At 40.7% G+C, this 19,262-nt stretch overlaps 1 protein-coding gene across 1 annotated transcript in view; it reads left to right on the plus strand.

Moving 5' to 3' along the window:
* Nucleotides 1-19,262, plus strand: part of FLT1 (fms related receptor tyrosine kinase 1) — a 152,947-nt gene that overhangs the window by 82,623 nt on the left and 51,062 nt on the right. Inside the window, exons 12-14 of the mRNA XM_045016817.1 lie at nt 3,884-3,992; nt 11,968-12,258; nt 17,391-17,537. Of these exons, the coding sequence (XP_044872752.1) occupies nt 3,884-3,992; nt 11,968-12,258; nt 17,391-17,537 (547 nt within the window). The remainder of the gene's footprint in view (nt 1-3,883; nt 3,993-11,967; nt 12,259-17,390; nt 17,538-19,262) is intronic.

Genomic DNA, 19,262 nt, shown 5'->3' on the forward strand with positions numbered 1-19,262 from the left:
AGTACCTAAGGCAATTACTGAGGTAATACTATATACACATCTAAAGGACTGAACAGGCCTCTGTCCAGGGATAATTAATATATCTAAATCTGATGGATTGAGAAAATTTATGCTTTAGAGGAAATTTCCCTTTTAAAACTGAGACCTGATTGTGTCAGACAAAGTATTGGATGATAAAATTAATTCCCACAAACTGGGGGAATTGCAGAAGGAGTATTTACCACGTAGGCCTCAGGCTCAGGAATAATACATTATGGGCTTCAGTCTAATAAAATAAATATCAGGTACCAGTAGAGTCAGAGACCAAGGCCTGCGTGTCCCCTGCCAGATACTTTGTGTAGTTGTTTACATCTATGCAAAAGGGGTGTGAAGTAATATCAAGTGATACAGCCTCGGTGAGCCCACTGCTGGAATTCTGCTCCAAGCTCTGATGTCTACACATTTAAAAATTGGAAAGTGTTCAAAGGAGAGCCACAGAAAGAATTCAAGGGCTGGAAAACATACCCTATCATGAGAGACTTAAAGAGCTCAGCTGATTTAACTTATCTAAAGGAAATTTAAGAGGCAACTTGATCACAGTCTGTAAGTACCTATGCAGAGAGAAGATATCTGATATTATTGGGCCCTTTCATCTAGCAGGAAAATGGCTGAAAGGCCAAGTTAGAAAAAATATAATTGGAAATAAGATGTAACTTTTTAACAGTGAAGTCGATTGACCACTGGAACGGCTTACCCAGGGAAGAGGTACATTTACCACCACTTCTTGTCTTTAAATCAAGATTGGATGTCTTTTTGAAACAGACGATCTAGTTCAAGCACAAGTAATTCCCCCCATCCACTGCAGGAATCACTGGATGAAATTAGAAGGCCCGTGCTATCCCGGACTAGAGGATCCTAGATGCCCCACCTGGCCTCAGTTATCTGTAACTCTATAATTTGCTAGTGCAGAGTGTGAATTTATGTTCATATCACAGACCCATAACCCTGCTAGAGTTCCCCCTGGCTGGACACTCACTAGCCTCGGTGCTTAATTTGTACTGAAAGAGGTACTGGGGCTCAAGCAATTTTTTTACATTCATAACTGATTCAGCAAGCCCAGAGGTGATGGGGCTATGAACTGCCAAGCCCTGGTACAAATTAAGCACTGACCAGACTGTTGTGATTGGGGCCCACTGAAGTGGATCCCATGTACTTTAAGCCTCTTGATAATAAGTAGAGTCCAGACACTGCTCCTGGCTGAGGTCTCTGGGCACACACTTGGAGTCAGATCCTCTGTCTAGCTCCCCTTCTGAGAGCTGAGACTCAGTGAGCCAATTGCCCAGCTCCTGGGACCTGTCCTGACCCCTCAGGCTCCTCCTTAGCTTAAACACACCCACACCCAGAACTCCACCTTGTGGGTGCTCTGGGTTTACAGCTTCACTCTTCAGGAGCATGTGACAGTGCAAGCCTACAGAGACACAGTCAGACTTCCAAACATAGTTAAATCATAGATTATTAGAGTTGGAAGGGACCTCAGGAGATCATCTAGTCCAACTCCCTGCTCAAAGCAGGACCAATCCCCAACTAAATTCCCAAATGGCCCCCTCAAGGATTGAACTCACAACCCTGGGTTTAGCAGGCCAATGCTCAAACCACTGAGCTATCCCTCTGACTTAGCATGAAAGATACACAGATCTAGGCAAAAGAACAAACACATCTGTATGCCTCAGTTTCCTGTCTTCTCTAGAGAGTTCTTTGGTCTTGGGGAGAGTCCTCTGTGATGTTCAGGATTCTTCTCCTGCAGTTCATGGCTTCGCCTCAAAATCAAGTCGTTCATCTCTCTCTACGTAACTTAGCTGCCTCTGACCTTGACTGGTCCCACAGTTAAACAGGACCCTCGGCCTGCCCCCCCCACCACTACCAAAGCATGCCCAAAGCTTCCTATGTGTCTCTGAGTCCCTTGAGTTTTTATGGCCCCCTACAAACACCTGGTTTTTTGGTTCTGTTGCTGGGGTTTTCTGCTTCTCCGCCCTGCAGATGTTGGAGGAGCTAGCTTCTTCCAGCTTCAGCCAACCCACTCTCCCAAAGGGTTTTCACCTGAATACACTACTATGAAAGTTTAATGACCGACAATTGTCCCTGATCTGTTAGACATGCTACAGGCCCTGTCAGCAAATGGTGGATTCCCAAGTCACAGAGGCATTCCCTGATACAACAATTTCATAATAACCACTTCATAACATCAACCAGAATTCATAAGCTGAACAAACAGACCCCTAAACCATCACAGTTCATAAACACTGTTTTTGCCATGTTTGACCAGCACTTAGTGACGAGCTGAAGAAGGTCACTGTGCCTCGTAAAGAGCAATCATGTTGATCTTGACCCATGACTCTAGTTACTGACAAAATGAACAGAAGAAAATATTAACTGCACTAAAATTATTTTTGAAGGTTTATGAAAATAGATTTAAAAAACTCAAACATGTCAATCGACACAGATGTATCTTTTCTCATTGCTGCCTATCACACAACTCTACCAGTAATGCCAGCTCAACACCCCTTTATCTGCTCTTCTTACAACCATCGCCATGCTTTTATCCACACCATTCCCTTTGATGTGGCATGAAAAATGAATGAATGCCCTTCCTGAACCACTCTGCAGTCCCATTGCTCTGTCTGCATTACAATTTCTCCTCAAAACCTACTTCTACCATGATGCCTGTGCAAAATAAACTAAGAATGGCTGGGTTGACGCACAACTGGGGAACTAAACTAAATTATGAGGATGTGATCAGCCACAACCATTGTACCTATTTTCCCTACCCATTGTCTGTTTATCCTTTTAGATGTTGAGCCTAGCATTATTCAGAGAATCCCCCTCCCCAAAATCTCTATCTTAGGTACTTCTAGAGCCCCTACTAACATGGTGACTTAACACCTCTCAATCTTTAATGTATTTATCCTCACAGTACCCCTGTGAGGCAGGGAAGTACTGTTAGCCCTGTTTTACAGATGGGGAACTGAAACCCAGAGGCTCAGAGATTTGCCCCAGGTCATACAGAAGGTCTGTGGTGGAACAGAGACTTGAATCCAGGTCTCCCATGACCTAGACCAGTGCCCTAAGCATTAGACCATCCTACCCACCACTATGTATGGCATTCCCTCATGTAGGCATCAGGGTAACGTTTTTCTCTGAAGCAATGTTAGATGTTACTGTGCCATGCCCTTCAGCTATCTGCTCATACAAATTATATCACCTCAGGAAAACATTCAGTATGCTAGGCCTTCTAAGATGGTGTGATCATAATAGCAGAGTAGAGGCATAGATCATCAAAGCAGAGTTTTGACTGCTACTATTTTAACTGTATTAAAACTGAAATCCAAAAGGAAAAAAATGTGAAAAAGAAAGAGGTGTGAAAGCTCTGTCCTGCCACTCCCCTCATTCATGTAGCAGTTACAAGAAAGAATGAAAGATGCCACCAACTCATCTGTTATGAAATGGAGCTCCATTTTCCCAGTGTTATCCAAACAACTAAGGCGTCCCTCACCTAGTCCCTTTGTTGATTGACTGACCCATGGGCAGCCTGCTAGGGTAAAGCATGCTATGCCACACCTCATGTTTTATAACCTGTCATTATTACATCAGCAGCATGAGATAAATCAACCTGAAAAGCACATTCAAAGATATGGATTGTAGTGACTCTGATAATGGATTGGTCTCCTGGGCAGCTAGTTTCCTGTTATTTTTCCATCGTTACCAGAGCCTGACGTGGTGACACCTCCTACTAATCACCACTGAATGAATGGAGCAACTGAATCATATTAATGTCAATAGGAACTTTATAAAAAAGGGTTCAAACAACTTAATCTAACGCGAGCTAAAACTCTTCTTGCTTTCACAGACTGCTAGCATTCTGGCTGTAGCCGAAGCCAAATCTTCTGGAATCTACAGCTGCGTGGCTTCCAATAAAGTAGGAAATGTTGAAAGAAACATTAGCTTTTATGTAACAGGTAAGGTACAATCCATTCAGTAACTAAACACCCGCCCTGGTCAGAATGTTGCATTTGTTAGGATGTCATGTGGTTTATACTTCTAGGTGTGATAATTACTATAATGGAGGCAGATGTTAACTAATGTAATATTTTTCACTGCCTCTGTGGTGGGTTTCCACAGGACTGCTGGGACTTGGCTGCTAAAAAGGGGATTAGCAATGATGAATGAATAACAATGATGCATTATCAGCTTTCTAATGAAGATGCAAATTGCTCATGAAAATAATGGTCTCTTGCTATGACTTTTTTCTAGTGTTTGATGGCTTGCAGTCAGCACATGTGTAATGTTACTTTATAATTTGTGAAACCCCTATCAGGCAGCATCAGGTGTGCTCACGTTATGTATCAGCTTCTGCCAACTATTGCCCTGAGCATGCAACAGGTACTCTGCAAGCAGAACTCTGTGCCTGCCCAGAGCCCCATTGAAGTCAATACGATTCAGCACAGGCATATGGATCTGTCTACCTCAGGAACATGTTGCAGGAGCAGGGCCAGTGGATCGCATTTGACCATCTTTTTGCAGGTGTATCTCCCATTGACACCAATGAGTATTCTTTACACAGATGATAGGACCCAATGCCTTCTACTACTGTCTTCTGAGGAAGATACCATTGTATAATATAGGCCCATATCCGGCAAAGACTTACACATGTGTTTAACTATGTACATGAGTAATTCTAGTGAATTCAGTGGCGTAAAGTCAAGCATGTGCATAAATCTTTGCAGGAACAGGACTGTAAGGAGTAAATGCGGGGCCTTCAAGAGCTAAGGAAATAAATGGGAATTCACTCACAATAGCCAGTCCACAATTTATCAACCATCACGTAGGAAGGTTACGTTGCAATGGAGCCACCTTCTGGTTGAAGGTTTTGTGTTGGCTGTGGCACGATGCATTTACCAAATGTGGACTCACGGGATGCTAGGCTTACATTAATGGTCCAGCATAGTCTTGAAAAAGATCCTGGCAAAAGAAAATGAGACGTAATCATTTAATTTTAGAAACCACAGACCAATCTATCTTTAATACTAAAAATACTAAAAATGAGAAACCTGCCATAACCTCACAGCTGAAAAGGGGATACATTTTCAATTAAGCATGTTTTGTTGTTGTTCTTGCTCTAATTTTGTAATCTGCTTTGTTGTTGATCTGTTGCCTGTCATTCTGATCAACTTTAATGAAAATAATGCTGGTACTATGCTTCCCCTCCCCTTTTTTGGATTAAATTTTACACTTTTTGAAATGTTCTGACCAGCTCTAATACAGTAATACTCTCACACATTTAGGAACTATTGGTTGTCTATAAATATAGAAGTTCAGTAATAAAACACCAGAACTAGGCATTGAAATGTAAACATAGATAAGTGACTCACGGAGGTTATTTGTAAAATATGAAAAAGGAAAATATTTACTTGTTCTATTCATAGATATGGCAGAAGTATTTGCTGACTAAGAGTTCTAGAATCATAGTTTTTTGTTTGCTTTCAAGCATTAAATTGTGTACATTTCCTTGAAAGCTAAAACCTTTACTCAAACAATGAGATTGTGATTTCCCACAAATTGGCTCGCTAATCTGTCTGCAGTATTGTCTGTACATATGTCACATAGAGACTTTACATACAACTTAGGGCAGCGAATAGGAACATTCTAATCATCAGTCAGTGTACTGGGTACTTGCTCTTTTAATGCACAAGACATTGAATTGTGTGCTCTAGCCCTATCTCTTTAGGAACCTAATGCTCTGTGTAAGACCCTGAAGCCAAGTGAAGAAGGTCTTTTGGTGCCCTAATACCTGCCTGTTTAAAGTTTTCAGTTGCTCTCCCACCTAACTGTCTGATACTAGAGCATGACGGCATACCTCGTTATATTTCAGGGTATGCATTGATTCTTAGCTGGGTGCAGAAAAATCATAGAATCATAGAAATGTAGGACTAGAAGAGACCTCAGTAAGCCATCCAGTCCAGTCCCCTGCACAGAGGCAGAACTAAGTATTATCTAGACGATCCGTGACAGGTGTTTGTCTAACCTGCTCTTAAAAACCTTCAATGACAGAAAGTCCATAACCTCCCTACGTAATTTGTCCAGTGCTTAACTACCCTGACAGATAGAAAGTTTTTCCTAATATCTAACCTAAATCTCCCTTGATGCAATTTACTTCTTGTCCTGTCCTCACCCTCCTTTTTATAAAAAACTTTTATGTACTTGAAGACTATTATCATGTCCCTCCTCAGTCTTCACTTCTCCAGACTAAACCCATGTTTTTCAGTCTTTCTTTGTAGATCATGTTTTCTAGACCTTTAATTGTGTTTGATTCTCCAGTTTGTCCACATCTTTCCTGAAGTGTGGTGCCCACAACTGGACACAGTACTTCAGCTGAGACTTCATCAGTGCTGAGTAGAGTGGAAGAATTACTTTTCATGTCTTGTTTACAACACTCCTGCTAATACATCCCAGGATGGTGTTCATTTTTTGTTGTTGTTGTTGCAACAGTATTACATTGTTGACTCATATTTAGTTTTGTGATCCACTATAATCCCCAGATCCCTTTTTGCAGTACTCCTTCCCAGGTAGTCATTTCCCATTTTGTATTTTTGCAACTGATTGTTCCTTCTTAAGTGTAGTCCTTTGTATTTCTTCTTATTGAATTTCATCCTATTTATTTCAGACCATTTCTCCAGTTTATCAAAATCACTTTGAACTCCAATCCTGTCCTCCAAAGTGCCTGCAACCCTTCCCAGCTTGGTATTGTCCTCAAACCTTATAAGTGTATTCTCTATGCCATTATCCAAATTATTTAGATATTGAATGGACCCTAACCCGCTCCATGATACCATACTTTACATGGTAGAATGTATAATGGCAGAGAGGGTGGATAGCTATGACTTTTCCCTGAAGGCTTTGGCATTGGCATCCATTCAGAAATGGGATATTGGAGTGGTTGGTTTACTGTTGTCTGGAAATTATACATGGTTTCACTGGTCACACCCTTTGTATGTGGGGTAATGAGACTGATATAAACTCAGCTTTTAAATCAGTTTTAAAAAATATTTTATTTGTCCTTTGGACTCCTAGTGTGTCTTGAGACTTGAGCTGTGTGACCTATAAACTCCTGTTTGTCTACTGACATCTGATAGCTTTAATTAATTTGTTGCTATCTGCTGTTTGCACATTTAAAAACTAAGTCAGGCTTCTTCTTCTCTCCCTGGCTTGCAGCGCATCTAATTTGAAAGACCAAAAATACTCATTTGGATTCACACATTACTCTAGCAATTATGCTTTTTCAGGCTGAGGCCATTGTTCTAGTCAAGTAGCATTTTCTACTTCAAGTCAATTGAGAGACTTTTTTTTTTTTTTTGTTGAAAAGCGTACTTGGGGAAAAAATGACAGTCCAAAAAATGCTGATGGGTGTGAACAGACAGACAGGACACCGAAAAGGATTTCCTTCTAATGTATTCCAAACAGATACTTCAGGGCTAGGGTGACTGCCGGAGGTTTGTTTGTTTTTTGTGGGTGGGGCTGGGAGGCTGTTCTCACTTGGCTCTGACTTACACAAAGACTGAAAGTGAGACATGAAAATATCCAGAGAAGGAAAACATGAATGCTTTTAGAGTCAGAAACTGCCCGCCACAGCAAGGGAGGTCAGAAAGAACAATGAACATGGAGAAAAGCCCAAGCATAGTCTAAGCAGACAATACCTCCCTCTCCGATATGGCCCTTATTTTGAATTACTGTGTGGTTCAATCCTTGTCTTTTAGGTGGCAAGAAAGCCTGTGCTAGAGCAGTGGGAAGAATTTTTTTGGGGGGGGCAGCTTCTTTATGTGACATGCTCCTCTCTGACAGTGGCTGAAATAGCAGCTGGAAAGTTAGCAGAGGTTAGGGCTGGAATTAGGGGGGATGGAACTAGGGGTGCTATCGCACCCCCTGGCTTGAAGTGGTTTCCATTATATACAGAGTTTACAGTATGGTTCAATGGCTCTCAGCACCCCTGGGGCTGCTCCTGGCAGCACTCTACTTCCACGGGCTCTGCTTCCTATAGAGAGGGATGGGGGCGGGGAGGAGCGAGAGAGCACAGGTAAGGGGCTGGAGATGATCATGTGGGGTCAAGCCCTTCTGAGGTTTGCGTTTAATTCTCATCTGTATTTTGGGGAGATTTATGAGGGTGCAACTTTACACCCCTCCCTTGAGGGCAGTGCGATTTGGGATCTCCAAGAAGTGAATCTGATATGCCCTTGAATAGCTTTTCCTTCCTATGGCCAGTCAAGAGCCGGGTCACTTTTAGGCTTTGTTTCAATGTGTTATTAAATGTGCATCTTTGCCTTAGTCCATCAGATAACCATAGGCACGTATCTTATGCAGCGAAAATATGGAGTTCCCTCCTGAAAGACTTCCTGCTTATTGATACTGGGGCAGTCTGGAGAGTAATTCCTGTGTGCCAAATTACACTGCGCTAGGCCCCTCCCCCCCCCAACCTGTCCCTTCCCCTACTTTTGGGGATGTTTTGCTGGCACACAGCAGACCCATGGGCGTGTTTGCAATTACTGAGGGTGAGACAGGAACGGCTCTGCCTTATCTCCCTGGTTTCCCAATGTCACTAGACGCATTTTATTTTGAGATTCCTGATGGTGCTTGGCAAAGATAAACAAAATCTTCCATCAGGAAACCTGGGAGCTATTTCCACAGGAAGCTTCAAATCACTAAAGTAAATAAAACTCTTTTACATTATTCCAGCCATGTTACTTAGCTCGCCTCAGGCTATTAGAATTGGTGCTAGGTGTCAGATATTAGGAGTTTGGAGTCTTTAAACAAATTATTTGACTGGAATTTAGTGCATTTTGCTTTTGTCCTCAGACTTGGTCTTTTTTTAAAGTGTTTTTCTTCACTGGTGACATCTAGGAAATGTCCCAAATGTGACACCATAAAGTAGTTATAGCTATGTTATTCTGAGGGCATATTATCCTTTCATGTTAAAAATAGGTCATCTCCCGCTGAGTCTCACAGTCCTCCTTGATTTCGTCGTAAGAATTTTGCTTGGCTTTTCCTAGCCTTTACTGAGCACTGACATTTTCATAGCAAAAAAAATTAAAAGAATTTCAGATGGATACTTTGCTATTTCTTGACACACTGGGTCAAATTCAGAGCTGGTCTAAGGTGGTGCTGTAACTCAAGTAAGCCAGATAGTATGCTTTAGGCAAGAGTTGGGCCCAGGGAAGTTGCTGTACCTCCTTACAGCAAGTCTGATTATGGCCTAATGCAGGGGTCAGCAATCTTTCAGAAGTGGTGTGCCAAGTCTTCATTTATTCACTCTAATTTAAGGTTTCGCGTGCCAGTAATACATTTTAACATTTTTAGAAGGTCTCTTTCTATAAGTCTATAATATATAACAAACTAGTGTAGTATGTAAAGTAAATAAGGTTTTTAAAATGTTTAAGAAGCTTCATTTAAAATTAAATTAAAATGCAGATCTTCCCAGATCGGTGGCCAGGACCCGGGCATTGTGAGTGCCACTGAAAATCAGCTCGTGTGCTGCCTTCAGCACACGTGCCATAGGTTGCCTACCCCTGGCCTAATGTTTTAAAACAAACCAACAAAGAGTCCTGTGGCACCTTATAGACTAACAGACGTATTGGAGCATAAGCTTTCGTGGGTGAACACCCACTTCATCAGACGAAAGCTTATGCTCCAATACATCTGTTAGTCTATAAGGTGCCACAGGACTCTTTGTTGCTTTTTCCAGATCCAGACTAACACAGCTACCCCTCTGATACTAAAACAAACCAGTTACCTCAAAGGCAAGTTTGGCTCTCAAGAGCTCTTGATTTACATTGGTTTTTCTGAGTTCAAAATCTGGTCTCATGTAATCCTGGGTAAAGCAAAGAAAGTTGCAGCAGTTGCTCGTCAGCACCAAATATGGCCCAATAGCTCTTATTTTTCACTCTCATCCCTTAAATGTAAAGTTTTCCCAATGTCTTTGTGTGTGAGAGAGGTGAAAAAAGGCCAGACATTATAAGAGAAGTGTGCCCATATCCAATATCTTATTCATAGATTCATAGATTCTAGGACTGGAAGGGACCTCGAGAGGTCATCGAGTCCAGTCCCCTGCCCTCATGGCAGGACCAAATATTTTGATTTAGCAGTTTCCTTTCAACTCATCTTTGACATTTCTGTATCTACGGAATGGAGACTCCACATTTCCTTCTCATTGCAACAATAAAGGTGGATTCAAACCACAAATTGTAGGTCCCTCTCTGGTTTCTAAGCACTTCCAAAATTGGAGGGAGTTTGGATCTGGGATTTGATACGAGCTCATTTACCCAATAGCTAACCAAATGGATCCATCCAAAATTAATATAGGGAAGTACAGTGTTAAACGTAAGTCTTGTTCAAGGGGAGTACATGTTTCTGACAGATAAGACAAGTGTATGAAAGCATGAAGTACAGTAATTCCATGTTCTAACAGAACAGACTGGAGTGCTAGGGAATAATAATGCCAGATACAATCCCTGTTTCTATTATTTCAAGTGAAGTTCACAGACAAATGCTGTGGAAATTATCAATTAGAGAACAAGTGAAACCTGCCACCTTTTGACATTAAGTTATATAAGTCAGTTGCAATTAAACAAGAAAGGGGAAATAATTTTAAATTAAACCAAGAGAGGTTCCATTTTGGAACAGCAATTTTAATTTGATTTTCACCAGGAGCCTTCTACTTTCACTGAAGCCAATGGCATAATTCACATTGGCTTCCATGGAGCAAGCTCAAGCCTCAAAAGGCTATGTAATGGAGTGTAACCAGGCATGGGATAGCCAGCACTTTCCAGGCAAAGGAGGCTGCAATTTTCTGGTGATGAACCACAAATCTACTTTTATTTTTGTTGGCTGAAGTAACAGCTGGTCAAACTACCCATTATGAATCATGTTAGTTACAAATTTTGCAACATTTATGTTTAGCAAATTGCTGATGAGCTGATCCTGATTTTCTTTGAATCGACTCACTTTTTGCAAGTGTTCACCTAATAGTTTGGAGGAATAATTTTCATCCTATAGGCTGTTTATGACCAAATATTAGCTCTGTAGTTAGTCACCTAGGTCACATGGTATTGCTTCTGGTCTCTGCTTGGGTGACTGAAATAGCTTACTTCTGGTGTGAATTCCCAGAAAAATAATCATTAATTCAAATGATCCTTAAATCTTCAGGATTTGCAAGAGCTTTAATAAATACCTACTAGTTGTCTGAATACTCATGAATAACAAGCAATCGCTTTAATAAAATGTTGTGACCTGCCTTGTGCACTTCTTCCAATATGTTCACACCTTTTAAACTATTGCACTAGCTCTAGCTGAAACCAGATATTTCTCTCCCTGATCTTAGTGTGCCCTCTTTCAATACTTTCTGCTCTTTGTACTCTACTTCAGACTGTCTTAACATGATGGGCCAGATCCTCAGCTAGGGCAAATCGCTTAGCTCCAGTGAAGTCAACTGAAAGATGCCAATTTACACCAGCTGAAGAGCAGCCCTCATGTATCCATTACGAGAGGAGAGTGCTCTCTTTGTTGAGTCAAGTGAGAAGAACAGAGGTAGGGTGAGTGAGGTAATATCTTTTATTGGACCTCGGTGAGAGAGACAAGCTTTGAGGCCACACAGAGCTCTTCTTTGTGGCTCAAAAGCTTGACTCTCTCACCAACAGAAGTTGGTCCAATAAAAGATATTACCTCACCCACCTTGTCTCTCTAATATCCTGGGACCAACACAGCTATAACTACACTGCATACAAGAATTGAAGCAGTCCAGGGTGTAGGAAGAAAGGCTAGAGACTTTAGCAGGAAGCCATTGAAAATATTAGCTGAAGGATCTTCAGGCTAACAGGAAAATAGAAATAATTTTAGTTTTGACCAATGATTTTCCTATAAACTAAAAATGTTCTTGATTTTTGACAGATGTGCCAAATGGATTTCATATTAATTTGGAAAAAATGCCCATTGAAGGAGAGAACCTGATATTGTCCTGTTCAGTCAACAAATTCCTGTACAAAGACATTGCTTGGATTTTGCCGAGGACAGTTAATAATCAAACAAAAGCAAAAAAGCACATCATTAAGGAATACTCCACTACCCTCATTCTCACCATCAAGAATGTTTCCCTGGAACACTCAGGGACCTATGCCTGCAGAGCAAGGAACATATACTCGGGGGAAGAAGTGCTTCAAAAGAAAGACGTTACAATTAGAGGTGAGCACTGCAACAAAAAGGCTGTTTACTCTCGGATCCTCAAATTTAAAAGCACAAGGAATGATTGTACAACACAAAACAATGTAAAACATTAAAGGACTCATTAAAAAGTCACAGTTGTCTCATATCATCTTGATTTTTTATTACAGTTGCTACCTTTCAGGCTCTGAGGTGGTGCACCTCCAAAAATGGGTATGGACATAGGAGGAGTAGCGAAACAAAAACATAACCAGTTCAGTTCAGACGGGTGTGTTCTGCTTTGGCAAAGCTGGTGGAAGTTGGGGTTTGGAAGATCCCCTGTACTGCATTGTGTATGTTGTGTTGTTGTGTCCGTTGCTGCCTCCTACTGAGTGATAATGAAAACTTTGGACCAGTTTTATCTTCCACTTTGGTATCGGCCTCTTCGAAAGTCAAAGCTGCATAAACTGATTAACTTTATAAACTGCTGGTTTTGGTCAACAATGGACATTTAATAAGTTAATTTTGAAGTGTGGAATGAGGATTGAGATTGACTGGACTATACGTTTTTATTTCAATCGGATTTTGGTGGATTTATAAATATTACCTGCTGAGCAAGTTCTAATGCTTATTTATTTGAAATAATTTTCTATGCTAAGTACATTAATCTTATGAACTATCTTCTCGAGGAAGGCCCTGTGGATGCAGGAAAGAAATAAAAATGTTAATATAATGCACAGACCTATCTTATCATTTTTTTAAACTGACAGAGATGAACCCTGTTTCTCCAAATAAATCCAGGTTGATTTCCCGTTGCTGTGTTGGTCAGTTTTAAAGTTAATTATTGCACTACCAAAAAAGACCTGTGGACATCAGCAAGAGTTCTGTGGCTGGCATGAGGATAAAAGACTTTGTAATGTTATAATTATCTCATTAAAGTAGAAGTGCTCCACTCATTCCATTGACAAGGCTAAAGCCATCACAGTGAAATGTTTAATATATTCTTCCAAATTTAAATTTAAAATTAAGGCCATTAAAAAATCCCTTCCTTTTGGTATGCAGATGACAATAGGATTTATTATGGGGATTAAGAAATGGCCAAACTACTGAAGGAGAATTAAGGGTAATCTAAACTTCCTTTTAAGCATTTCCTTTTTACATGATTTCACTACGAGTTGTTTCTGTGTATTATAAATTCAGTATAAGGAAGAAGTTACTATTTTTAATAGATCTGATAACTTTATTTTTTTACAATATGTAGCTTTTATAATTTTGGTTTCATTTATGACTTATCATTTATATAGGATTTACATAAGCCATAACAAAACAAGCCAGAGTGACCAAAATAGCCACTGCAACGGAACAAAGTGGCTGTGCTTCTAAAATAGAGGGTGACAACATGACAACTCCTTGCGCTTGGGAACTCACCAGACTGTTTCCTCCTTTAGGTATTGGGACTGTGTCCCACGGCCAAACTTGTCTTTCACGTGGGAATTGCTTTTGTCAAGTGTGAAAGGGTAAACAATAGCATTTCCCCATCATGCCAGCTTCACGGAGCCTAAAATGCTTAGAAAACAATTAGTAACCTGGAAGTTGTCAGAGTAAAGAAAAGAATAATCGTTTAGATCTTGAAATGTCACCTACAGCCTTCTTGTGTACAGTAGCTCTTTTGTTCATTATTAGCATGATAGTTCCCAGAAACAATGTGTTCTTGCAAAGGAATTTGGGTCTCTTTCGCTCTTTTTTTAAAAAAAAAATGCTTAAAAAGCAAGTGAAATGATAATGGTAATTGCTTTTAAAATGGGGCAAGCTTGTTTTGTTGTGACAATGCAGGGCTCCCTCTTTATGGGGCTGTGCTTGAGAAAACATTTGGTGGCCCGGTGGACTGCAGTGACAGGACTTTGTGCATTTTTAATGGAATTGGAAGCCAGAGTGCATTAGCTTGTAGCAGTCAGTTGCTGGCAGCAACCAGGTGATATGAGCCTGGATAACAAACTGATGTTGTGATTAGAAACTGTCCATGTGTGGAATTGTTAAGGGATGATGTATACCACATTGCCCTAAGGGACATCTTGATAGCCACTTCCTAGTGTGGTGTTGGCCAAGGCTAATGATGCTGTACAATGCTATGTTAGTGCCCGGGCAGAGCTGCCAGTGTTAGAAGGTGTGGAAGAACCTCAGTGAAACTGTGTGAGGAAAAGCGTTCTGCATTTGATGATGAGATACAGTTATTGTCAGTGCTGATCTCATCAGATTAAACTGAAGAATGATGTCAATTTCTGGCTGTTTCTCTAACTCCCTCTGAGTAGCATATTACTTGGAAAGAATAATTATGTAATTTAAATTTATATTCCTTTTTTTAAAACGAGTGTTAAAATGCAACTGTGTATTTATATTTTCAAACTGGTTAAAAAAAAGGAGCATTAAGCGTACTAAGGTAAAAGTATGTGAAATGAAAAGTTATACAAAAAGTGCTAACAACTTTCCATGTTTTCCCTATTGCCAAGGATTGATTTTGTGATAGAGCTTTTGCTTTCTCACAGCCACAGTGTCACTTTGAGTCACTGTACTCTGAAGTCATAGGGCCATGCTCTGCTCTCTGTGACACCCCCATTTAACTCCACTGGGCCAAATTCTGCCTACAGTGAGGTTCCCCGGGTGTACCTGAGGGCAGAACTGGTCCATCAGCCCATGTTTATGACCTCACAGAGAGACATGATGGCTATGATGCTAATGTGCAACATTCAGCATTAGGGGTGAGATTTTTCACAAAAGCGCTAAGCAGTGACTTCACTCTGCTCCTACTGAAGACAATGGGAGCGTTACCTGACTTCAACAAGAGCACAGTTAGGCCAACGCTGAGTGCTTTAGAAAATCCCATCCTATGGCTTCACTCCAGCTTCAAATAGAGAAGCAGGTGGTCTGGGAGAGAGAAACCTCTTGTTTTAACCACGTCCTTGAAAGCCCGCCAACTGCGGCAAAGAAATTCTTTAAAATATGTGAATGGTAACTGGCTCAGAGTTTTAAGCAAGAAAGTTTTGCTCACTATGAAAACCCGTCTTTAGTGTATGGATATAAACAAATTAAAATTAATCAGAAATAACATACAGAATGTGTGATTTGCCTTTGTTCTGTCATCCTGTCACACCTCATTTTGAATGGGTTGGTTGTGTTGTTCTGTGTTATAAATACAAAACTTGGACCAAGTGACTTAAATCTGTGTGTGAACATATTTTCAAACAATACATCTTCATAGACAGCTTATTTTGCTAAAATGGAACCATAATGTAAATGTCCAGGATCCATAGCTGAAAAGAGGGCAATCTTGTTGGGTGGGGAGAAATTATTGTTGATGTTAATACAAATGCATATAGATTTGATGAAGAATGTACATCTGAACTTCACTCACCGGAATTGTTGTTTGTTGATAAGAACAGTCTATTTGTTACACTATAAACACATAAGATAATGGTCATTGCCCCAAGGAATGTACATTCTAGCTTGGACATAGACAAAAAGTCAGACACAGATGTTTCATAGATATGATGGAATTGATTTCAGGGGATAAAAGTCTAGCAGAGGTCATTCATTTCAGAAATTCTGAAAAGCTTTCAGTGCTTTTGAGTTTATACACATTATATAAATGGACTAAGAACTAGTGTGAAATGTATTGGAGAGTTTTTAATCATGTCAGATAGTCGGATCATAGTGGAGATGGAAAGACCTGTTAGATCATGAAGTCCGCCCTCCTGAAAGATTAGCATATAATGCTTCCAACAAAAGATGTTAAACTGATGTTGTACTTGATCTTAGCATATAGATATATGTTGCTGTGAAAAAGTGAACCCTAATCTTGGAAGTTTCCTTGCAGAGAAAGATTGCAGCATCAACCAGTTCCTGCAGGAACTGGGAATTCAAGGAAATCTGCAACGCAGTGCAGGACTGTGCAGGAATGCACTGCACTCTACAGGACCAAAGTACAAAAGGGATAATATAAGAAGTTGTTGCTGTATAATCACCATCAGTTCTGGGGCTATCCTCCTGGTCTTGGTCATAACAGCTTTCAACTTTGTGCAAGAAGAAAGGGGGAAATTGATTGGTTTGGAGATGGGGAGGAAAACAACATCAGGATTGTCTGCTTGCTTTGGATGCCCAGGGATGATTTAATATTGTGCTTGTTGAACCTTTTTGGGGGGGTTCTTATCCTTGGTTGGGGGATGTGCATGCTGGACAGAATCAGAACACGCTGAGGTGTACTTCCAAAACACTAGCTAGAAAGTCAGTGAACTCCATTTTATTTCATACATTTGAATGAACTTTAATCTGTAAAAGTGGCTAATGTAAAATAGGAATTATATGCTGTTATTTAGCACTGACCCTGGAACCCATACTTCTGCCTCTGGAATCAATGTTTTAGACACTTGCATTATGGGAGTGGATGTTGCCTGGGGAAAACAGACTCATTTCTCACAAATGCAAGGACTATTTATGTTTGGCTAGCTGTCATGTGGTTTTGTCGAGATTCCTTGAGTTCAGCTAAACACAAACACCAAAGATATATGAAGACTTGGGGAGGGAGGAGGATACAACTCAATGATTCAGTGCTCACACGCTGGTTTTGAAGTATGATAGTTTACTGAATAGGACTCACAGTAAAGTTGATCTTCACAGTGAGTAAACTATGTAAATGTTATTCATGCACAGACTAGTATATATGCAACATCTAACTGTATAAAGCTATCGCTAATTCCGGGATGTTCTAACCTAAGGACCAGATCCCTTAGAATCTATTTAAAGTCTTGCACTTCATAGTTCATTTCTCCTGAAAATATGTAAAATCCAGAGATCGCAAAGAGTCGTTACTTTAGCTTGTAAGAGAATGAATGCAGAACGCTTGTCTTAACACAGCATCTGTTGTTGGATCATTTCCATAACCAGTTACAACTGATGAAAGGAAATTATCTCGAAAGGAAAAGGCGTCACTAAGCCACACTAAATATTTTTTTCAAATAAGGATAGTAAGTAGGGAAAGTGTAAGCTTGGAATTTGGTAGAATGTCTCCAGAAAGCGCTGACATTTTAAAAGCTCATTAATGACCATGCAAGAGATTATTTTAAACATCTACACACATGATTATAGGAATGTAATCGTTGAACTCTCGTTTTATTTTGTAGCTCAGGAAGCACCATCCCTTCTGCGCAACCTCAGTGATCAGATTGTGAACACCAGCAATTCTGCTACTTTAGAATGTCAGGCTCAAGGCATCCCCGAGCCCCAGATATCCTGGTTTAAAAACCATGAAGAAATACAGCAAGAACCAGGTGAGAGCGGCAAACACCCTTTCCCCTCCTCACTCTCCTATATCTGCTCTGTATCTCTTCTGCTATGTCTACACCACACCGCTTTTAGCGATAGGTCTGCGTCGCCACAGCCGTGCCACTAAAAGTCGTGCAGTGTAGCCGCTGTTTGTCAGCTCTCCTGCCGACAGAAAACGTCCACCCCCAACGAGCAGCGTTTGTGTTGTCGGCAGGACACACTGTTCACACTGGCACATGTCGCCAGCAAAACTTGTGTCTTTCAGGGTTTGGGGTTTTTTTTTAAATCACCTCTGAAAGACAAAAGTTTTGTTGTTCAATTGCCAGTGTAGACATAGCCTTAGATACTTATGTCCCCCTGTTACCATAGTATCCGAGCACTTCACAGTCTTTAATGTGTTCATCCTGACCACACCCCTTTGAGGTCGGGCAGAACTTTCCCCTCTCCCCTTTTACAAGTGGGAGAACTTAGCCTCTAGGTGCCTAAGTTACTTTTGCCCACAGTCACACAGGAAATCCATGGGAGAGCAAGAATTTGCACATGGGTCTCCCAAGGCTAGCACCCTAACCACTGGACAGGTCTGGTATTGGGATACCAGAGCAGAACTGGAATTCATCTACCTATAATAGGGGGTCCATTCCTCATGTAGCATTACATCCTATCATGAGAAACCCAGGAGCTGTTACTGTGTTGGATTTGGATTTGCTTTTCTTGCCGTAGCTTGAAAAGAGCTGGGGGCGGGGACAGTTTAGCGCTGGATTATCATTGCACTGGGGTTTGGGTTCAAGGCTCAGTTGGGGCTAAATGTTCAGCTAAAATGGCACCAAAATCATGCAAAGACTTGGGAGACTTCAGCCCCATTTGATGGGAACCTTGGATAGGGGAAATGTAATGAGATTTCAGCCATATCCTAACCAGAACTGGAAAATAGGGCTCTATTGGTTTTACATTTGATCTGTAACCAAAGTTTGACTACAGGAACTGGAATCCAATCCCCAATCCCTTGTAGCAAATTCCAAGGAGGTTTGTGTTCAAGCTTCTGGCTTTGGCCATCTCTAATTATTTTGTAAGGAACGTAAGCAACTGGAAAAAGCTTAGAACATTTGCCAATAATAATCCCCAGACCACAGTATGCTCTTGCAGGAATAAGACACCAAACCAGATATAGGACCCAATCCTGCAAACACTCAGTACTGAGCACATTGGTTACAATAGGACCAACGTGAATACTCCCATTGACTTCAGTGGAACTACTACCTGTGTGTTTAAAGTTAAGCACATTTAAGTGTTTGCCTGGATCGAGGTCTAAGCCCAGTACTAAGCATTACACCCAGAAATAAAGCACTTTCAAGACCATTGCCATAGAAGGAGCCTTCTTACTAACGTAAGTGCTGTATAAACACCAGTGATGAATTAAAACTGGAACAGGTTCAGAGACGGGCTACTAGAATGATCCGAGGAATGGAAAACCTGTCTTATGAAAGGAGACTCAAAGAGCTTGGCTTGTTTAGCCTAATCAAAAGAAGGTTGAGGAGGGATATGATTGCTCTTTATAAATATATCAGAGGGATAAATATTAGGGAGGGAGAGGAATTATTTAAGCTTAGTACCAATGTGGACACAAGAACAAATGGATATAAACTGGACACTAGGAAGTTTAGACTTGAAATTAGACGAAGGTTTCTAACCATTAGAAGAGTGAAGTTCTGGAATAGCCTTCCAAGGGGAGT

This window comes from Mauremys mutica, chromosome 1 (assembly GCF_020497125.1).
Source record: "Mauremys mutica isolate MM-2020 ecotype Southern chromosome 1, ASM2049712v1, whole genome shotgun sequence".
In the NCBI taxonomy this organism is placed as follows: Eukaryota; Metazoa; Chordata; order Testudines; family Geoemydidae; genus Mauremys; species Mauremys mutica.